Below are 23,868 nucleotides of genomic sequence, written 5' to 3'. Positions count from 1 at the left end.
GTCCTATTTGTATACACTCTCAAAGTTACAGACCTTTACTACCATTGTTTTGTTATTTACTACTTACTACACACTCAGAGTCTCAGAGTTCCAGACCTGTAAGGGTCCATTTGGTCCTATTTGTATACACTCTCAGAGTTCCAGACCTGTAAGGGTCCATTTGGTCCTATTTGTATACACTCTCAGAGTTACAGACCTGTAAGGGTCCATTTGGTTCTGTGGAGGAAATCCTATTATGTTATCATGATTGGTTATATGTAGCCTTATTGTCAGTACATTATGTGTTCATCTTTTCATCTTTGTGCCTTATACATTATATTGTACATGGCATAAGAGCCACGGTGTCTCTCCTAGGCCTGATGGCTATTGTTTATGGTACAGCTGGTAAAGATTGGCAAATGGATCCTTACAGGTCAAACTTTGAGAATGTACAAATGTAACCTTATTGTCAGTACATTATAAATAATAATAATGAATTGCATTTTTATAGTTCTTTGCTAAGTGCCACTTACTCAAAGCACTATACAATGTTTCATTCATTCACACACCGATGGTGGAAGGACATCGGGAGCAATTATGGGGTCAGTGTCTTGCTCAAGGACACTTCGACACTAACTCTGGGGGAGCCCGGGATCGAACTGGGAATCTTCCGGCTTCCATTCGGCCACTCTACCCCTGAGCCACTGCCGCCACGTTATGTGTTCATCTATGCAAGCTCATAGCGTGGCATGGTTCCGTGCTATGAGCTTGTAGACATCTTGGCTCTTATGTCATGGAAAATATAGTGTATTATCGGGCACAAAGATGAACACGTGTGTTCATCTTTGTGCCCGATAATACACTATATTATACACTATATTATACACTAGCCCGATAATACACTAGCGTTAGCAGCTATGCTAACACTAGCGTTAGCAGCTATGCTAACACTAGCGTTAGCAGCTATGCTAACACTAGCGTTAGCAGCTATGCTAACACTAGCCCAGACACATGACTGTCAGCTTGTGACAGATACATCAGAGTGTGTTAGCATAGCCATGGTTCACATGACGCTCATGAGCGTCATGTGAACCATGGCTATGCTAACACACTCTCCTAAGACCTATTGTTATCTTATCTTATTGTGTGAGCTACAATATAAACGTTGTTATTAAGTGACACAAGAGGAATCTGACCTGAAATAAGGAGAACGTTCAACTATGAACGCAGCTGCTGCCGTGGGAGACTGCCAGTGTTGCCACAACTTGTCAGGTTTTGTGAGAGAAATAAGCAACTAGGTCTGGGTAAACAAAACCAAAAGAAGCGACTATGAGCACACAAGGCGTCGCGATGCGTTGTGAGCTTGTAGATCTGCTATTTTCGAAACATCTTGAAATAAGTTGTCAATACTTATTTTTCAGATTATTTTTTGAAACATTCTAACAACACAAATCTGGTGTATATCCGTCTGTCTCTTATTTGTCATCATGATTTGTGTGCATCATTGCATGGGGATCTCATCTTAAACAAGCTCAGTGCTTAATAAGTCTTTCAGTTTAGTAGACCTTGTATTGTGAATTTGTACTTCCATGTACTGTTGTTCTCATGTCTTACTAAATAAAGTACATCAATCAATCAATGGTAGGCCTATGGGCATAAAACAGATGGGGGTATCCCAGTTAGGGACAAATACATATTAATTTGGGGGTCCATGACATGAAAGTATTTGAGAACTACTTGTTAAAATATTTGTTACATTTTTAAACAAGTCCAAATAAGCAACTACACTTTAGAAACAAGCCCAAAAAAACGCAACTCACAACTTCACAGAAGAATAAGCCCAAAGTCGCTTATAATAAGCGGACATGGCAACACTGAGTGCTGCCCATTGTCTGGCCTAACACCCTGCAGGGGTTTTCTAAACTTTTTCAGCTCGAGACCTGGAAGAGAAATTACATTTAGTGTCTCCCCGCCGGGGCCACAAACAACAATACACAAGAACAAAGCTCTATTTGCTCTATATTCAGTGGTGTAAAGTAACTAAGTAGCCTACATGTACACAATTTTGAAGTATTTTTACTTCCCTGGGGTATTCCCAGTTTTCAGTAGCTTTACTTCTACTCCAGTACATCTCAGGCAAATATATTATACTTTTACTCCACTACAATTATTTGAAAACTTTAGTTACTAGTTACTTTCATTGTAGATTTTGATCATTTCAAAAAACATAGGCCTACGTTAACCACTTCAACCCTATACGTTTCGGCCATTTGAAAATATCAGATACAAGCTCACAATGCGTTGATTGATTGATTGATTGATGTACTTTATTTAGTAAGACATGAGAATAACAGTACATGGAAGTACAAATTCACAATACAAGGTCTACTAAACTGGAAGACTCATTAAGCACTGAGCTTGTTTAAGATGAGATCCCCATGCACACAAATCATGATCACGTTGCGATGCCACATGTTGTGAGCACGCTATTTTCAAAAGATTTTCATACAATTTATAAATTTGAAAATTTGAAAAAACGTGAAATGGGACATTCTGCATAATGAGTAGGCTACTTTCTACTTTTGGTACTTTAAGTACATTTTGATACCAATACCTTTGTACTTTTACTCAAGTAATTTTTGAATTACAGACTTTTACTTGTAACAGAGTATTTCTACCTTGCAGTATTGATACTTTTACTTAAGTAAAACATGTGAGTACTTCTTCCATCACTGCTATTATTGTACAAGTTCATCATTTGTTGTTTTCGGGAAAGGGAAGGACAGAGTAGCCTTGATAAGAGTAAGCTGTGTTCACAACAAAAGAAACCGAACAATGAATCAGCTTTTATTTTCAATGTTATCTCTATGCAAATCAGCTTTACATTTTTTGGTGAGCTTTTAAAAGCTTAAATAAGAACCCAGAGAACCCAGACCTCATCCTTGAAGCTGCTTTTTTGCTCCCTTTGGTGTGAACGCAGCATTAGACTGTCAACATATTATGACCCGTTTGAGACTAGATAGAGAAGAGCAAGGAAACGACAGAAACAGGTCACCGTCATATAATCAAATGATAATAATCACAGATGGACATATAGCTACCACCCACACATCTCAGAGCTCCCTTGGAGAGGTGTACATTTTAAGATGAGAATACAAGCCTGTCTGATATGTATTTGCCAATACAGAGAGCACAGAGCAGCAAAGAAGGCATTTATTGTCATAAACCAACATTGTGTTGTTTCTATTCAACCACCAGGTGTCACCATCGCATTGAAGACCTAGCAAATGTAGTTCCCTGGTTGTCCTTATAACACACACGCACACACACACACACACACACACACACACACACACACAGACACACACACACACACACACACTAATCTTTCAATTCCTATTATGTATATATGTGGAACGTTGTGAGATTGTAGATCGGCTATTTCAACTATTTTAAAATGTTGTTCAAAATTTCAGGGAGGTGGCACGAAGGCCATGGCCGTCGTTGCCCCTCAGTTTGGCCTTGTGTGCCCTCAAAAAATGGCATGCCCTGAGGCCACAGTGGCCTTAATGTCCCAGCTGACTGTTCCACTTTCTCCTCTGTCTCTTTCTTGTCATGTAGACACCAGTGTCTCTTTCTTGTCATGTAGACACCAGTGTCTCTTTCTTGTCATGTAGACACCAGTGTCTCTTTCTTGTCATGTAGACACCAGTGTCTCTTTCTTGTCATGTAGACACCAGTGTCTCTTTCTTGTCATGTAGACACCACTGTCTCTTTATTGTCATGTAGACACCAGTGTCTCTTTCTTGTCATGTAGACACCAGTCTCTTTCTTGTCATGTAGACAACAGTGTCTTTTGTTGAGATTCTGAATTCTAAACTCCCCTGAGTCCCGATCTGTAAACCAATCCAGTGACTTTGATTGGTGCAGGGCTGAGCATGGATCAGATTGTAAATACCATAATTTATTTATTTCACTGCAGATAGTCTATATATTAAATTCAAAATCATCCTTAACCCTTTAATTCAATTCATTATTTCAATGGACTAAAATCTTGTTTTATTTGATGGCATTCCTACCCTGGCATCTGGCCTTTGTGCCCTAAAACAAAATGGACACCAAAGGCCAAGTGGCCTTGCCCCTAAAATGACGAAATTCCAGACCTGCCCTCAACATAGAGACCTGTCTGTCTCTCCTCTAAAGATCTACAGAGGGTAATACATGCATTCATTTATTCAATTATATTTTTGGGATGACGTTATTTCTGCTTCTATCATTCTCTCAGAGTCAAGGGATCATTCATAGGTTGGGGAAGAGCGCCCTCTAGCGTAATATCAAAAAAGTTTAATTTAAATGATGTAGATCTGCATCAATGGCAGGGAATGTGTTGTTTGTTTGATTGATTGATTGAATGAATACTTTATTTAGAAGTTTGCAGAAAAAAAGCACATGAAAATACAGTTTAAATACACGGTCAACTAAATAGGATTGAAAAACCCATGAAAGCCTAATGGCTTGTTTCAAATAGGGTCCTCATGTACTCATATCATAGGGTTAAATGACATTAAATGACAGACACATGCACGGTCCGGGAAGATGGCGGAGAGAGGAGCAGCTTAGTTTGTTTGCTCTCCAAAGTCGGTTAAAATAGCTCGACAGAAACAGAACCAAAACGGGGAAAGAATGAAAATAAAATGAATAATATATAAAGAAGAAGCCATAGAATCATTTTAAGACCTACAAGAGAGGAATAAAGCATCGGAATCAGCGACGACGACGGAGGGAACAGAAGGGAATGAGAAGCGGAGATAAAAATGGACGGGGGATTCAACGAAACACTACGTGCGGGACTCGCTGGTATATCGGCAGAATTAAAATCTTTTAAACAGGAAATACAGCAAGAGCTAGCTTCGTTTAAAGCAGAAATAAAGAAAGACATTAAAGGAGAATTCCGGACAAATTAAGTGTTATCTTTGATGTCTCGTTACTCACCTAGCGACGTGAAAAGTGGCGTTATTTTTTTCCATATATTCCCCTGTCGTCATTTTTTAAACCCCCTCCGTTGTCATAATGGGAGCGCGTGGGTAAGGGAAATTCGTCTATTATAACCGACGCAAAGTTGTTTTTTTCTCTACTAGTATTGATAGTAGAGTCTCATGATAGTCAAACATGCGTTGAAACTATCTGCGAGGCTGCCGTCAATGGCGAACGATTTAACACTGGTTGCTTGTTTCCAGATTCTGGCAACACGAGTTGCCAGGTTAAGCGATAAATATGATCTAAATAAACATGAATTCTATAGGTACCTACAACTAAGAGACTATTATACCAAGGAAATTCAGGGGACACCCTCTGGAGAAGTGAATGGTGTGGTCCAAATGATGATAAACGCATACACAGGAAAGGAGGTTCGGGTTATATCCGGATTATACCGAAAATTTTATTATTAACTGATTATATAAAAGAAAAATGGGAAACTGAACTTGAGATAGAAATTATAGAAAAGGAATGGGTGAATATGTGGATGACACATCAAACCTCCACCAATTCACAGGTCTGGAGGGAGTTCTCCTGGAAAAATTTGGTCAGGTTCTTTATAACTCCAAAAATTAAGAGTAAACAGTTAAGTAAACAAGTTCAATGCTGGAGGGAGTATGGAGAGGTGAATGTGGACCACTCGCATGTTTTTTGGAAATGTCATAAAATTGAGTTTTTTTGGAAAATGATACATAAACAACTCCGGAAGATATTGGGATATGAGGTACCTATGGAAAGTAAAGTTTTATATTTATGCGACTTAGATTCAGGAAAGGTACGGATGAAGGACAGGTATTTAGTCAGGATTTTATTGGCAGCAGGGAAGAAAAACATCACAAGGAAATGGGGACAGGTAGACATACCCACACAAGGACAATGGGAAGAACTTGTGGAGGAAATATATGTAATGGAAAATATGACACATCGCCTGAGACTCCAGGAAACACAGATGGAAAAGAAATGGACAAAATGGTTACTTTACAAGAACTCTATTTGAATGAAGAAGCATTGTAACAAAAGGACATATATATAGTCAGTTGTTGGTTTCGAAATGTTTTACAATGTATGTTTGTGTGTACAAAAATTAATAAAAATTTCAAGTGATAAAAAAAAAAAAAGACAGACACATATACACTACTATGCAGAACATCATATAAACAGTTTACAAAATGAAAAATAAGAAAAACTAAAATATGTAAAGTAAAAAGTTTGAGAAGAAAAACAGGGGGGGGGGTTAGATTATGACTTTTACTTAGTTAAGTAAAACTGGACAGAATAAACCATGTATGATGTAAGCCTCCCTTTAAGGTGCTGTTAAACAAAAGGGTTTTGTTAAAGTTAAAGACCTACAGTATATTCTTAAAGTATTCATTGTTATATTCAGTAACAGTGCTGTCCCTGTCTCTCCTTGCTCTTTAGCAAACAGAAAATACATTTTCAGGTGGGTTACACATTTCATCCAATATTAAAGGAGAGAGAACACATTATTTGTTTACTTTTTTTTTTTTTACTTTATTGCGGCTCGTACATTACATGTTATTGATTTCATTTAATTATCTTAAAAGTTCTCTTTACTTGTTTAATTCATCCTGCATCATTGTTTTACATTTGAATTACATATACAAACAGAAATTAATAATAATAAAAATAAAAAAGGGGGAATAAAGAAGGTAAAATGAGGGAGAAAAAATTGAAGTAAACAAAAGAAAAAAATGGGGGGGGGGGGTCTTAGCTTTCCTGTAGTACTACTCCCAAATCTACTTTTGCACTTTCTGAGTCCCATTTACTCCAGTTTATTTCAAATTCATCTTCTCAGTTTCTCATGTTGTAAGTGATTCTTTCCATCTGTTAATCTCTTCGACTGTTATCTTCCAATTATTAATAGATGGTGGGTTTACATCCAACCATTTCTGTGTGATTTGTTTTAAGGTACAGCGATTACGTAATATTGTATACAGATATTTATCTCCCTCCCTGTATATTTCTAATGGAATAATACCTAATCCAGTGGCGCGGGAAGGGGGGGCTATGGGGGCTGCAGCCCCCCTGGTGATGGGAGCAGCCCCCCTGGTGATGGGAAGAAAAAAAAAAAAAAAAAAAAAAAAGTTTTATTTTATTTTATTTTTTATAATATATATATATTTTATGGATCATAGCAGTCTGTTACGGTCATGGATGAACTTCAACCTGGTGTTTACACTGTCTTTCTGCCTTTTTGTGTGGGGAAAAACACAGAAAACACCCCAAAAAAAATCGCAAAAAAATCGCCGCGGGCGCGAGGACTCCCCCCCGACGCACAGCCCCCCTAGGTATTAAGGACTTCCCGCGCGCCTGACCTAATCAAATATTGATTGGGTGTATGGGTTACCTTAAGGAAAATTTATTGGTTATATTTATTTTCACTATCTCCCAAAACCTTTTCAATTTTTGGGCATAAATAGAAAATGTGTGTATGATTGGCTTCCAGTTCTGCACATTTTCTCGAGCATTCAGCACTGCCTGCTGGTCTATATTTTGATAACATTTTGGGTGTAAAAAAATCCTCATATTAATCTTCCAAGCAAATTATTTGTCGCCTTAAAAAATGTTTTGTATGCTTCTTTCCAATAATCTCCCAAATTTGTTATTGATAATTATTTTTCCCATTTCTCTTTGGTATTATCCGCTTTTACTTTAATTTCTTGCAGAATTGTATGAAGTTTTGATATTTTACGCTTTTCACTATTTCTATTTTTGCTCACAAATTCCAGTAGCCCATGCATTATCTGTCCCTGGTCTCTCTGCTGTTTACAAACATTGAGATTATACAATATCATTGTTACTTATATATATATAAATGACAATTAGTTCAATAATCGATGAATCGGGCGATTATTCGAACGATTAATCGGATTATCGCACTTATTTAGCAATTACCTTATAATTTAGATTTTACGTTGTTTTAGGCATGTTCTAACAATAACGACAATACAGATTAATAATTAATTAAAAAGTACATGTTATACAATTTTGCTCAGCTGCTGATAAGGCTACTACCTATAAAATACATATACCTACATAATACATACTTTTCTTTACGACGTTGTGGGTGAAAAACTCTCAGTAAATTGTACAGGAGCCGCCATTGTTGTTTTAATTTTTCTTCGGAGTCGTTATTGCACATGCGTCAGATTGGGAGGGAGGCGAGAAGTTTCATTCCATAGCTTTAGCTACGGCTAGTGCTTTTACAAAACAGTATTAAACTGGATAAATAGCCGCTGTTGGTAAAACAAAAAGAACGCGATTCGTATCAAATTCGTTGGCAACAAATTTAGTAATCGATTTTAAATCGTTTAATCGATCCGTTGTTGCAGCCTTACTACATAGGCGCGTTGTGTAATCGTGGAGATGTAGCTTACAGTGGAAAGGTTTATCTCCAGTGTGGACACGCTGGTGTCTCTCCAGGTCACCTGACTTCCAGAAGCTCCTGGCACATTGTTTACAGTGGAAAGATTTTTCTCCAGTGTGGATAAGCTGATGTTTTTTTAGGTTACCTGACTCACTGAAACTCTTGTCACAATGTTTACAATGGTAAGGTTTTTCTCCAGTGTGGATACGCTCGTGTCTCTTGAGGGAACCTGACTCACTGAAACTCTTGTCACAATGTTTACAATGGAAAGGTTTTTCTCCAGTGTGGATACGCTGATGATTCTTGAGGGAACCTGAGTCAGTGAAACATTTGTTACACTGATTACAGTGAAAAGGTTTTTTTCGAGTGTGGAAACGCTGGTGTCTCTTCAGGTCAGATGACGTAATGAAACTCTTGTCACAATGTTCACAATGGAAAGGTTTTTCTCCATTGTGGATACGCTCGTGTCTCTTGAGGGAACCTGACTCACTGAAACTCTTGTCACAATGTTTACAATGGAAAGGTTTTTCTCCAGTGTGGACATACTGGTGTCTCCTCAAGTTTTCTGACCGTGTGAAACTATTGTCGCAATGTTCACAGTGGAAAGGTTTTTCTCCAGCGTGGACACCCCCAAATGTTTCCCCCCAATCATCACTGTCTTCAGTGACTTCAGTGTCAGATTCAAGCTTAACTTTAACTTCAGAGCAGTGTGAAGTGATGTCTTCATCAACATCAGCTTTCACTGCTAGTAATGTCAACATTGACCCAACAGGGTCCTCTGGCCTTTGAAGTAGCTCTTCCTGTTCCTCTTTAATCTTTGGAGGCTCTGGTTCCTCCTGGAGCAGTTCAGGAGAAACCTCCTCTTTACACACAACCATGTGCAGGATGTCTAGGAGCAGAAAAATATCATGATAGTCAACACTCTGTTCCATGTACAAAGTTATTATCTACTAAGACTGACCAAACAGTTACTAAATAAGAATCCATCTGTGTCTGGGGATAATTTAACAAACCACTGTACCGATCAGCGCCTAAGTTCTTGTGCATGCTGCCAGTAGGCCAAGCAAGTATTTTGTTTACATCTAATAATCTGTAAGAGACTGAAACATGACCATGACTTGCAGCACAATGTACTAAAGTGCAGCCTGTAAGCTTTCTAGTGAAGTGCCATGCACTGAAATCTGGAAATAGTTGAAGATATACTTATTTGAATGTTGTTAGCCACTTAAAGATTTTTGCAACCATATTTTAACCTAATTTCCAATGGAACGGGCTGGGTGGCTCTGAGGCAATCACAACTGAGTTTTCCACCTCAAATGTTTTTGGAAACCAAAAATGTACAATGTGGTGCATTTCTTTTGTATTGCATATTTAATGATGCCTATGCATATTGAGTTATTGATTGATTGAATACTTTAGTCAAAAAAGATTTAATAGCACAGATGTACAGTAAAACATTTAGGCCAAAAGGATAACACAAAAGGTCCTGAGACTTATAATATCCGGATATTATAATTGTCATATTTTTTGCCAAGATTATCGTATAGTTAAAATACGTACTGAGGTGTGGGTGGTCTTCAGGTTCCTCCTGTTTAATAGAAATGTTCCTGGCTGAGTCTGGAGAGTTCATCTTCACCTGCAGTCTGGACTCCACACACTGGGTCTGAAATGAACAAATTGAATAATGACTTTAATTACTGTGGAGACCCAGCAGTGGTGTCAAAAATAACGATTTGAAGCCAACTTTCCAAAATATGAATCTTGGGTTCAAAGATTGTGGGATTTATATATTAGAGAAAAAAATCACTTAATTTAAGATTACACAAGGAAACAAATGTATAATAATATGTAAAAGATGGACTGCAATGTAAACAATGGTCTTAAGTAAATAAGGTGCAGGGTTGGGAAGTAACGGATTACATGTAACGCCGTTACATAATCAGAGTAAAAAAAAAAAAACGGTAATGGTAACATCTTACAGTACATTTTAAAATGTGTAATCTGGATTACAGTAACGGGGGTGTTGTAACGGGGGTTACATGCAGATTACATTCTCCCCTTCCCCTCATCAATTTTACCAAACACCAAACAACACCCGCCAGAGCGCACACTCCGCACAGGCTGCAATGGATTTGTGAAGACGAGACGGTCAGGGCGCACAGAGCGCACCTCTGTCAATACGGTAATGGTAGACACCAGTTCTCTGGTTGAGATTCAACATCAAGTGAAACGCTGCACATAGCCAGTGGTAGGTTTGATTTCAAGCCTATTTTCCTGTTTAAAATAAGCGAAAGCTAAGCAACACTTTTGACAGAGAGTGGGGGAGAGAGAGCACGAGAGAGTGTGCAGGCGCGCGAGGGAGAGAGAGAGAGAGAGACAAAACCCAACGTCGGATCAGCAGCAATACAAATTAATAACTGCAAACAGATTCAAAGTTTAGGCTATCAATATCATACACAAGTAGAGAGAAGCTGTGATCTCACCGCTCTGATGGACAATAAATATATTCCTTTTGCAAACAACATCCATGTTCTCTTTGTGTGTCAAGAATGATCCAAATGGGAAGTTTATTTCAGCAGATAGAATGTGACAGTTTGACATAATTTTAGCTGTTTTTGGTGCGCAGCTCCTGTTTAAGTTAATTGCCTTCACCTGTTGCGCTGCTGCGCACAACAGGGCAGATCTCCGGCAGGTCAGGATGACCTACCCAGGCCTATGAAATTCATAAGCAGTCATAGTAGCCAATTAGAATGAAATCTGCTCAAACTGACTCATACAGTTTACTCATTCCTGTTTATTTTAAAACAATTTAAAATGGTGAAAAAAGCCAATCTACAAGCTATAATTATTAATAATTAAGAAATTATATATTCTAAATAGTGAAAAATCAACTAAAGTCCTAATACATAATGTTATGAAGTAAATGGGTTATATTAAAATTAAATCATCCTTAACCTTCAAGTTAAATTCATTATTTCCGTGGACTTAAAAATCATCGTTTTATTTGATGGCCTTCTTGCCCTGGCATTTGGCCTTTGTGCCCTCAAAAAATGTACAACACCATAGGCCAAGTGGCCTTGCCCCTAAAATGACGAAATTCCAGGCCTGTTATCAATGGTAAAACTTGTTTTATCTAATTAAATAGTTTTGCTTAAAAGTAATCAAAAGTAACTGAAAGTAACTAGTAGTTACTTTTTAAATTGGAGTAATCGGATTACGTTACTGAGTGCAATTTTTAGCAAGTAATCTGTAACTATAGGGGATTCCTTTTTAAAAAGTAACCCTCCCAACCCTGATAAGATGTAAGTAACCCATCTGTTTTTAATGTTTCTGCTGCTATGCATCCCATATTGCTACAATAATTGAAGCCCGGGAGATGGTATTTCTGCATACGGACTAGTAGATTAGAGCCAAGCAGTTGTCCAATTCTCTCCCAGCTACAAAAATCCCTTATGGCTCTGACTTGGCAACCATCTTCTTTTCCACATTTGCGTACATTGCACGATGTACAGTTTATATGAAACGCCATTATTATGCAATAATATTCCAGAAGCACCGGACGTCATTTACGTCACAAATTTGAAGAACAGATGAGATCTACAAGCTAACAACGCGTTGCGCCTCGAAAAGTTGTTGCCTTGAAGATCTCACCTCTTGAAAGCAAGCCCAAATAAGCAACTACATTTCAGTAAGCCGAAAACAAAAGAAACCCGCAACTATGAATATTTACAAGCGACGTTACAGGAAAATAAGCCCAAAGTCGCTTAGAATAAGCAGACCTGGCAACACTGATTGTACCGCCTTAGGCTTCCACTGCACACACGCCTGAGTCGCAAGGCACACACACAGGATAACACACACACACTTTCAAATCAATGGCAGTTTAAGGTCTAATGTCATGTGCAAACATATGGTGGACATGGAAAAATAACATCACAGACACAACTTCAGGTTTCACCGCACATCACTGGACTTTCGCACAAGCGACGCTACGCGACAACGCCGCGCGTGTGTGTGTGTGTCTCTCACTTGCAACGTTACTAGACGTACATGCTAGAGTCGACGTTGTGTGTGTGCGAGCCTGTATGGATGTTTTTATGGGGCACACAATTGGTATTATTATTTAGTTACTCCGCTGCGCCCTCTACAGGTCCGGTCAATAGAAAAATTCCATTGACCGGATCTGTAGAGGGCGCAGCAGAGTAACTAGATAATGTTTTCTTTCCGGTGAAATATTTTACATTTTGGCCAAAAAGTGTATTTTAAATGTGAGTTGAGGGGCTCAGAGTGTTCCCACTTGGTAGAGTTGGCTTTCAACTCCATAAAACAGTCTTTGTTTTGGTGAGTAGCAAAAGTGTATTTTAAAGGCTCGGAAGTCCCATAGCCTTAAGGAGAACTCCTTCTAATCTAGGCTATGGACCAGAGCTAGAGGTTAGCCTCCTCTACTTTTAGCATTTAGCTCCCCTTCTGTAAGTATGTGAATAGATCAAGGGGCCAGCCTGAGATATTTACATTGACTCCAATACGGAAGAGACAGTTCATATGAATGGTCTGTAGTTTCGCTGTTTTACCCCTGCAGGTGTCAGAAAGAATATTCTCTCAATGTAAGCGGATGGGTTTTTGACTTAACTTTAGACTTAATTTTCTTACCTTAATAAACATCATCATAAATACTATATGCTTCCAGTCGCTAGTTTAAAGACGCCTTTCAATCATCATGATATGCGTTTTGCTAAATTATGGTCCCATTTATTTTAAAATTGACCATAAAGTAGGCTATGCTCTAGGAGGGGGAGGGATGGTTTGATTGACAAGCTACACAACCGATATCATTCATTCCCCGCCCCAGCTCTTGATTGACAAGCTACCCGACCAATAGCATTCTTTGGTGATTGTTTTCAGTTCCTGTTCCCGACGTGGTCTTTGGCATATATTAAAGATGGTGGATTTAATTACATTCATTCATTTTCGGTCTGTAGAAACCTAACCTCGCGTCACCAGTCTTTCCACCTCGGAGGAAAGCCTGGTATGCGTTACTAAAGACCCATATGATCCGGTCTAGGCCACGCCTACTGAAAAAAAAAAGAAAAGAATCCTCTTTCCGGATTCTGCCCATCCGGTTTTGCGGTGCCGCTTTGAAAAGAATTTCCCCGTGGGATAATTTAGACGCTAAATAGTCTCCGGATAGTGCACGCACATTTATATTAAAAAAATAAGCTAAACCATGCCGCATCAAGGATTTTATTAGGACAGACCTATTTTGGGGTGAGTCAGGGTGAGGTCTTTCCGGCTCTGCCCATCCGGCCGCTTGATGACGCGGATGACGTGCCTGGTGACGTAGTCCCCAACCGGATCATAGACCCGAAAAGATATGCTGCCCAGGCTAGTAGAAACCAATGGCATGACGCTGTCCATTATTTTTTACAGTCTATGGAATAGATGCATGTGTTAAATGTAGGTTCTAATGAGTTATCGGTTAACATGGTGTAAAATGATTATGAGGTTCCACAACACATTCCAACAACAACAACACATCTGCTCTTGCAAAGCCTTGGATGAAGACGGTCATATATAGCTCTTGCTTGCTAACACTAGCGTTAGCAGCTATGCTAACAACTACAAAGGGCTTTATTGGCATGAGAAAACATACGTTTACATTGCCAAAGCAGTAACACTAGCGTTAGCAGCTATGCTAACACTAGCGTTAGCAGCTATGCTAACACTAGCCGAGAAACATGATTGTCAGCTTGTGACAGACGAGCGTCATGTGAACCATGGCTATGCTAACACACTCTCCTAAGACCTATTGTTATCTTATCTTATTGTGTGAGCTACAATATAAACGTTGTTAGTAAGTGACACAAGAGGAATCTGACCTGAAATAAGGAGAACGTTCAACTATGAATGCAGCTGCTGCCAGTGTTGCCATGACGTGTCAGATTTTGTGAGAGAAATGAGCAACCAGGTCTGGGGAAATAAGCCCAAAAGAAGCGACTACATAAGCACACAAGGCGTCGCGATGCGTTGTGAGCTTGTAGATCTACTATTTTCAAAACATCTTGAAATAAAATTTGAATATTTGGAAGATTTCTTTTATTTTTTTTACTTAAACAACACAAATCTGGTACGGGCATGAAACAGATGGGGGTTAGGGACACATTAATTTGGGGATCCATGACATGAAAATATTTGAAAACTACTCGTTAAAATAATAAAGCCCAAATAAGCAACTCCACTTTAGAAAGAAGCCCAAAAAAATCCAACCGGCAACTTCACAGAAGAATAAGCCCAAAGTCGCTTATTATAATAAGCGGACACGGCAACACTGACTGCTGCCACTGACTACTTCTTTCATCACTGCTATTATTGTACAAGTTCATTGTTTGTTGTTTTCGGGAAAGGGAAGGACAGAGTAGCCTTGATAAGAGTAAGCTGCGTTCACAACAAAGGAAGCTGAACAATGAATATCCAAATCTACAAAGTAACTTGTAACTAAAGTTTTCTAATAAGTAGTGGAGTAAAAGTATAATATTTGCCACTGAGATGTAGTGGAGTAGAAGTAAAAGTACTGCCATTTGGAAATACTCCAATAAAGTATTAAACATACCTAAACATTGTACTTAAGTACAGTACTTGAGTAAAAGTACTTAGTTACTTTCCAGTTTCCACCACGGCCACATGGCTCATTTGCATGATGCACGTTGCATGCAAATGAGCCATGTGCTTCTATGAGAATGTACACCAGGTCGTCTGTTACGACGTCATGAATGAACTTCAACCTGGTGTTTGCACTTGCTCACTTTTTGCTCCAAACATCAACATAAACGTTCAGATTTCAAATATAAAGTGCTGACCCCATGGCCACGGATGTTACAATTGTGTACGGGCCCTCAAAAGTACCCGTATCTTCCGTATTGTTCAATAAAAAGCATTTTAATCAGATTGGTGGCCATGTTCTCATAGAGTTATTATGTATCAGAGTGCAATACACCTCCCAACAGATAGGTCACGTAGTTGAAAGCATATGGAGAAAATACGGGGGAAATGGCTACCAATCGGATTAAAATGCTGTTTATTTAACAATTCAGAATATTCGGGTACTTCTGAGGGAACGTACATAATTGTAACATCTGTGGCCATGAGGTCACTACTTTATATGTGAAATATTAATGTTTATGTAGATGTACGGACAAAAAGAGAGAAGGTTTAAATACCAGGTTTAAGTTCATCCATGACATGACGGTCACGATATGAAAGTCATGTTTCAGGCTATAAACTCATGCATGATCTTACCTTATCGGTTTTAACAGGGATTTTGCCGACAAGCTTTCTAAAAGCTGGCGACTCCACTGTTGACAGAGGCTTCATGTCTTCCACAATATACTCCGCTACCAGTCTCCTCACTTCTTTGGGTTCAAGCCGTTCAGTACGGGCTGGTCCGGTGAAATCAAGTTTTTGTTGCTTAAGATTGCTGCTCGTGCCAGCATCATCTGCTTTTCTTTTCCAAGTTAGTTTGAGTTTGGTATTAGGGTGCACTTTTTCCAGGTGTTTTTTCAGGTTGCTTGTGCTTTTCTTTGCCGTAGAGAGCTCCCTCGTCTTCCTCCCTGGCACTGCACAGCATAGCTTACATTTGACTGAAATGTTCTTCTCGTCCTTTTCTCTTACAAATTCAAAATAGTGTGAATATATCCACGCAGAAAACGAAACGCCCGGGTCCCCAGACTCCCCAAGCGGCTCATTTTCCTCAATCTCCTCCTCATTGTCCTCAACCAATATCTCATTCTCAGACTCTGCCATTCTACCTGGTGTCAATGTTGTTGTTTGTTGTGGTGTGCTGGACTGGTGCATCAAATTCACAATCGCATTCGCAAAGCGCGCCAACAGGAAATAATAATGGTTCGAACGGGTCAGTGGGTTTTGTAGTTTTCCGGGAATGTAGGCTGCGGTGGGTGGATACAAAAAACATTCACTTTGGTGGGTAACGCACTAAGTAACGTAGTGTCATCTTACTACTATATTACAGCTTCTCCTTGTAGTAATGAGTCATATTACCCGTTACCGCATTTCGGTAATATATTACGTAACGGCGTTACGTTACTAACGCACGTTACCCGACACTGGTCCTGACCCACAAGTTGAGAACCACTGCCATAGAGAACACACACACGATTTGTCTTTGGTATTCTGCCTGGTATTAAGGGTTGATTGAATACTTTAAAAAGCACAGGAAAGTACAGTTCAATACAAGGTCTGCTAATGGCGTGTTTCCATTAGGGTCCTTTGTTCTCAATTCAAGTTCTCCTCTACTTTTAGCATTTAGCTCCCCTTCTGTAAGTATTGCATATGTTAAATGTAGGCTCTAATGAGTTATCGGTTAACAACATGGTGTAAAATGATCATAAGGTTCCACAACACATTCCAACAACAACAACAACACATCTGCTCTTGCAAAGCCTTGTATGAAGACAGTCATACATATAATAATAATAATAATAATAAACTTTATTTGTATAGCACCTTTCATGACATGAAATGCAGCTCAAAGTGCTTTACAGAGCAAGAATACAATTACAGTTAGAGCCAATTTAACAATAAAGCAAACAAAGATAAAATAAAATAAAATAAAAGCAAGCAAAAGCAAAGGCATAAAACAACATTAAAATAGGGAATACAGTGAGGAATTAAAAATCAACCAAAGAATCAGCTAAAAGCAAGAGTGAAGTAATAGGTCTTGAGCTGTGCTTTAAAGCTATCGACAGAGGCTGCCTGTCTTAGGTGTAATGGGAGTTTATTCCACACTGTCGGTCCGTAAAAGCAGAATGCTGCTTCACCGTATTTTTTATATGTCATTGTAGGCACCTCGAGCAGGTCAGCACTTGAAGACCTGAGGGCCCGGTTTGGAACATATCTCTCTAGGCAGTCAGAGAGGTAGGTAGGTGCCAGACCATTTAGAGCTTTATAAACTATTAAAAGAATTTTAAAATCAATCCTAAAAACAACCGGGAGCCAGTGTAGTGAAGCAAGAACTGGAGTGATATGTTCTCTCATCCTGGTTTTAGTTAAAATTCTGGCTGCCGCATTTTGAACAAGTTGTAATCTGTCAGTTGTTTTCTTTGGCAGGCCAGAGTAGAGTGCGTTGCAGTAATCAAGCCGAGAGAAAACAAAAGCGTGGATCAGCGTCTTTGCATCGTCTAACGACTATATATAGCTCTTGCTTGCTAACACTAGCGTTAGCAGCTATGCTAACACTAGCGTTAGCAGCTATGCTAACACTAGCGTTAGCAGCTATGCTAACACTAGCGTTAGCAGCTATGCTAACACTAGCCCAGAAACATGACTGTCGGCTTGTGACAGACGAGCGTCATGTGAACCATGGCTATGCTAACACACTCTCCTAAGACCTATTGTTATCTTATCTTATTGTGTGAGCTACAATATAAACGTTGTTATTAAGTGACACAAGAGGAATCTGACCTGAAATAAGGAGAACGTTCAACTATGAACGCAGCTGCTGCCGTGGGAGACTGCCAGTGTTGCCACGACTTGTCAGGTTTTGTGAGAGAAATAAGCAACCAGGTCTGGGGAAACAAAACCAAAAGAAGTGACTACGTGAGTACTTTAAACATAGCTATGCTTAGCTTGAAAATAGCCGGTCTACAAGCTCACAAGGCATCGCGATGAGTTGTGAGCTTGTAGATCTGCTATTTTCAAAAAATCTTTAAATAAAAGGTTTTTGTTTTTAATTCTAACAACACAAATCACGGGCAAAAAACTGATGGGGGTTATAGGACAGATACATATTAATTTGGGGGTCCATGCATCACATGAAAGTATTTGAGAACTACTCGTTAAAATCTTTTAGGAAATGTGTGAAACAAGCCCAAATAAGCACACTTTAGAAACAAGCCCAAAAAAACGCAACTCGCAACTTCACAGAAGAATAAGCTCAGAGTCGCTTATAATAAGCGGACATGGCAACACTGACTGCTGCCCATTGTCTGGCCCAGCGCTACTCAACCCGCGGCCCGCGGCCCGCATGTGGCCCCAACGCAGCGTCTTGGCGGCCCCTCATGGTCAAATTATTATTATTATTATTATTATTATTATTATTTTTTTAAGCACAGGATAAAAATATACATATCCGTTCAAATATATGGGTTGCTATATATTTTTTCAAAAACAAACATCAATTGTTACAGGTATAATGCATAGTTTTCTATGCATTTCTGTTTATTTGGGGGGTTTGACCACCATTTTTTTTCGGGGTGTCCCTTATTTCGATCTCTGGGAGTTGGCAACCCTAACCTTGCCATACCTTAGCTTTTGCTGAACTGATGCCACTGGACATACACACAAAATAAACAGGTACAGTGAAAAGAATATGATGTCAAAATGTACATTTTCTTATAACAATAACAATGCGTAGTGTGTGTTACAAAATCGAAAAATCCAAAATAGGACCGTCATTTTTAGCTTGCGGCCCCTTGGACTTTTGGTATTTTGCTGAGTGGCCCCTGAGCCATCTTAAGTTGAGTAGCCCTGGTCTGGCCTAACACCCTGCAGGGGTTTCTAAACTTTTTCAGCTCGAGACCTAGAAGAGAAATTACATTTAGTGTCTCCCCGCCGGGGCCACAAACAACAATACACAAGAACAAAGCTCTATTTGCACTTTTATTCAATGGTGTAAAGTAACTAAGTACATGTACTCAAGTACAATTTTGAGGTATTTTTACTTTACTGGAGTATTTCCAGTTCTCAGTAGTTTTACTTCTACTCCACTACATCTCAGAGGCAAATATATTGTACTTTTACTCCACTACAATTATTTTCAAACTTTAGTTACTAGTTACATTCTTTGTAGATTTTGATTATTAAAAAAAAAACATAGGGGTACATTAACCACTTACATACATTTCGGCCATTTGAAAATAGCAGATCTACAAGCTCACAATGCGTTGCGATGCCACATGTTGTGAGCATGCTATTTCAAAAGATTTTCATACAACATATTTGAAAACTTGTGAAATGGGACATTCTGCATAATGACTAATGAGTCGGCTACTTTCGTTTTTTTAAGTACATTTTGATACCAATTGACACCCTTGTACTTTTACTCAAAAAAATGAATTCCTGACTTTTACTTGTAACCAAGTATTTCTACCTTGCAGTATTGATACTTTTACTTAAGTAAAGTACTTCTTCCATCACTGCTATTATTGTACAAGTTCATCGATTGTTGTTTTCGGGAAAGGGAAGGAAAGAGTAGCCTTGATAAGAGTAAAAGCTGCGTTCACAACAAAAGAAACCGAACAATGAATCAGCTTTTATTTTCAATGTTATCTCTATGCAAATCAGCTTTTTAAATGTTTTGATGAGCTTTTAAAAGCTTAAATAGAAAAGCGTGCATTTTGAGAAAGAACCCAGAGAACCCAGACCTCATCCTTGAAGCTGCTTTTTTTTAGTTCAGCTTCCTTTGGTGTGAACGCAGCATTAGACTGTCAACATATTATGACCAGTTTGAGGCTAGATAGAGAAGAGCAAGGAAACGACAGAAACAGGTCACCGTCATATAATCAAATGATAATAATCACAGATGGACATAACTACCACCCACACATCTCAGAGCTCCCTTGGTAAAAATTTGTACATTTTAAGGTGATGTGTGAGAATGCAAGCCTGTCTGATATGTATTTGCCAATACAGAGAGCACAGAGCAGCAAAGAAGGCATTTATTGTCATAAACCAACATTGTGTTGTTCCTGTTTAACCACCAGGTGTCACCATCGCATTGAAGACCTAGCAAAATGTAGTTCCCTGGCTGTCCTTATAACACACATTACAGTCATTTAGCAGAGCTTTTATCCAAAGCGACCTACAATAAATGCATTCAACATAGGTAGGGAACGAAACTACTAATCACCAGAAGTCTTAAGTGCGCACGCACACACACACACACACACACACACACACACACACACACACACACACACACACACACACACACACACACACACACACACACACACACACACACACACACACACACACACACGAATCCTTCAATTCCTATTATGTATATATGTGGAACGTTGTGAGCTTGTAGATCGGCTATTTGAACTATTTTAAAATGTTTTCTCAAAAGATATCGCCCTCAACATAGAGACCTGTCTGTTTCTCCTAAAGATCTACAGAGGGTAATACATGCATTAATTTATTCAATTATATTTTTGGGATGACGTTATTTCTGCTTCTATCATTCTCTCAGAGTCAAGGGATCATTCATAGGTTGGGGAAGAGCGCCCTCTAGCGTAATATAAAAAAATAATGATTTAAATGACGTCGATCTGCAACAATGGCAGGGAATGTGTTGATTGATTGATTGATTGAATACTTCAAATCATAGTTGTAGGGGCCAAAATGTTTATTTTGCTTGCTATCTTATTTTTGTTTGTTTTTTCCCACGCTTTGGTTTGATGTCCCACTTCCCACAGTAATCGACTGATTAGCTCCTGCTGTGTGTCTGTTCATTACCTTTTAGTTTATTTCAGGTGTGTGTCTCAGGCTGCTGGGCATTCAGTGAGAGAATGGCTAGGCTCAATATTTTCTGTTGACCGTTTTGCTTTATACGTTTAGGGCGTTTAGCCTACATTTCATTCATCTAATTTTCAGTAACATTTTTTGGACCATATTATTTTGCATAAATAAATTACCTTAACTGCAATAAGTTTTCTGGTTTTGCTTGGAAACGCGTCACACAGTTGCTGCCGAAGCTCAGCCTCATAGCACCACTTCTAAATGTTTTTTGAATATTGGGAAGAAGTAGTTGCTACAATATTGTCAACAGAAAATAACCCGCACCACGACTCCTCTATGAACCAGGATTCAATGGATTGGAAATGAAATGAATGGACATTTGATCGTGGGGTTTTGGGGTTAAATGGAAAATGGATCAAGTTCTGAAATGAATGAAATTGGATCGAAACATTGGAATATGATGGAAATGGACATCGCAACATTTGGACTTCATGTTGCCCCTCTGTGACTCTGAATGAAGCCACATTGACCGCGGCTGCGGTGGAAATGTTTGTGTGACAGCAGTCAGCAGCGGCGCATCACAGCCTTGAGCCTTCAGAAGCGGTGAGAAATATATTCGCATTGCAGGTTCCTTCTGTGTATTTGTTGTTCATTGTTTGAACACAGTTGGAAGTGCTGCCGCTTGTCCATTGGGGACTGTTGTTGTTGGTTGTGGCTGTTGTGCGCGCTGGCTGGCAGCGAGGATTGCGTGAGGGTCGGACTGGGTTTGGCTGCTGCGCTCCATATATGGGCGCTCCTTATACGGCGCTGCTGCGCTTGTTCCACTCTGTGCTGCTCTGTTGAATTGGAAATCGCCTTGCCAAAGTTGCCAAGGTGAATGTGCATTATCTGGGGTGATGTTCAATTGCTGCTGTGTATTCTGGATGAATTGTACATGTTGGAAATGTCAAAATGAGTGATATAAACGTCACAAAGAGCGACAAAAAGGAAACGCATCTGGAACAAATGGATGAGGAGGAGTCACGGAGGACGGTCAAGCTCACGGCCAAAGCGCTGGCTAATAAAATTGAAAAGGTGCAGAAAGACCGCCACTCATGTGTGAAACAACTTCAAGTGCTCACAAATGAAATGAAAGGGCTGATGAAAAATGATGAAAATGCAAAGGATGTGCAAAGCACAATGGAGAAACTGAAAAATGTATATGAAAGTGCAAAAGCAGCACATGATTCACTCATTGTATTGAGCGCTACCTGTTGGGCAGCAGGAGGAAATGCCACACACTAATGCTGGGCAGCAGGATGAAATGCCACACACTAATGCTGGGCAGCAGGATGAAATGCCACACACTAATGCTGGGCAGCAGGATGAAATGCCACACACTAACGCTCAACAGCACCCTTCCAAGTCACATAAGGCAACATCTGCAATATTTGACCTACAGGAAACAATTCAACATGAGGACAGTGCGTCAAATATAAGCAAGAGAACAAAAGGATCTAAAGTTTCGAGTACAGCATCAGCACGTTTGAAAGCTGAGGCAGAAATGGCTGCTCTCATTGTTCAGCAAAAAATGATCCAGGAGAGACATGGAGCAGCTAAGAAGACAAAATGAGCAACTAAGAAGGCAAAAGGAGCAGCTGGAGCTGGATACAAGCATGGCTGCTAATGTAGCAAAAATGAAGGTGCTAGGTTCAAGGAGATCTGGTGTTTCTATTAAGTCTAAAGTGACAGATGGAATGATGTCATATTTTGAGAAGGGACAGCAGGCAGCTGTTTCCACACCACATTCACAACCCACACTGGGATAGGTCCCCTCACAACTCAGTGTTGCCAGGCAGGCGCCAGCACCAACTGTAACAACCACAGGTGGCGCTGTGGCTCCGGTCCATTCACTGACAGCCAACACAACAACAATGGCTGTTGGGGCATCAGTGCCAGTGGTCACTGCCACCGGGGGAGCTGTGGCTCCGGCCGTCCGGTCTCGCACTGCAGCACCCTTGGCAAGCCAGATGGGCACCACAGGTCCAATTGAACAAGACAACAATAATATATATTCTGTCATGGAGAAACAAAACGAAATCACTGCTTTACTCGTACAACAACAGAGTCTGTCTTCTATGCCCAAGAAGGAAGTTTACATTTTTGATGGTGACCCACTTCAATATCACACTTTCTTAAAATCATTCGAACATAGCATTGAAACCAATAACTCAAATCCCACAGATTGTCTCTATTATCTGGAACAGTACACCCGAGGACAACCAAGGTGAGGAGTTGCCTACACATGATGTCGGATAGAGGATACAGGAAGGCTAAGTCTCTACTGAAAGAGCATTTTGGCAATGAGCATAAAATCGCTACAGCCTTCATTGAGAAAGCTCTTTCATGGCCGTCAATTAAACCTGATGACACTAAAGCTCTGCAAGCATACACTCTCTTCCTACGGGGATGTTGTAATTCCATGGAGGATGACAACTACATGCATGAACTTGATATGCCTTCTAATTTGTTGATAATCATTAAGAAGGTGCCCTACCGACTAAGAGATAAATGGAGAACTGTGGTATGTGATTTCCAGGAGAAACACGACCGAAGAGCAAGCTTCAAGGACATTGTCGTTTTTCTTGAAAAACAAGTCAAGATCATAACGGATCCCATTTTTGGTGACATCAAAGACACTCCAGTGAGTAAGGACACAAGAAAGTCCAGGTCACAACCGCTTCCCAGAACAAAAGGAAGTACCTTTGCAACCACTGTGATGGCTGCAAAAGAAATAGGAACAAAGGAAAGTCAGTTTACTGTGAAGAGCTGTTTATTCTGTGAAGGTGGACATGCTCTTGAACTGTGTCCACAATTGAAAAAACACACAATGAGAAATTCACTTTTCTAATAGAAAATGGAATATGTTTTGGCTGTTTGTGCAAAGGACA

At 39.6% G+C, this 23,868-nt stretch overlaps 2 protein-coding genes across 4 annotated transcripts in view; both read right to left on the bottom strand.

The window, feature by feature from the left end:
- Positions 1–1,224, bottom strand: part of LOC308091707 (uncharacterized protein) — a 10,111-nt gene extending 8,887 nt beyond the window's left edge. The window contains exon 1 of the mRNA XM_080437389.1: positions 1,176–1,224. The gene's annotated coding sequence lies outside the window, so the exon portion shown is untranslated. The remainder of the gene's footprint in view (positions 1–1,175) is intronic.
- A 7,029-nt stretch (positions 1,225–8,253) lies between these two features.
- LOC308091705 (uncharacterized protein) lies at positions 8,254–17,927 on the bottom strand (the record flags this gene model as incomplete). 3 transcript variants are annotated; one of them, XM_080437385.1, is made up of 3 exons in its annotated part: positions 17,879–17,927; positions 9,965–10,067; positions 8,254–9,293 (listed from the first exon to the last, which is right to left on the bottom strand). In XM_080437385.1, the coding sequence occupies exons 2-3, from the start codon at positions 10,032–10,034 to the stop codon at positions 8,254–8,256; spliced, it is 1,110 nt and encodes a 369-aa protein (XP_080293511.1). In that variant the 5' UTR covers positions 10,035–10,067; positions 17,879–17,927. The 3 variants fall into 3 exon arrangements, with proteins under 3 accessions (XP_080293511.1, XP_080293510.1, XP_080293512.1); XM_080437384.1 differs by lacking the exon at positions 17,879–17,927 and adding an exon at positions 15,698–16,153; XM_080437386.1 differs by lacking the exon at positions 17,879–17,927 and adding an exon at positions 13,660–13,773.
- Between the last annotated feature and the right edge of the window lie 5,941 nt (positions 17,928–23,868).

This window comes from Gymnoscopelus braueri (assembly GCF_963280865.1).
Source record: "Gymnoscopelus braueri genome assembly, chromosome: 9".
In the NCBI taxonomy this organism is placed as follows: Eukaryota; Metazoa; Chordata; class Actinopteri; order Myctophiformes; family Myctophidae; genus Gymnoscopelus; species Gymnoscopelus braueri.
The sequence above is the reverse complement of the archived record's forward strand: the minus strand, read 5'-3'. Positions and strand labels throughout refer to the sequence as shown.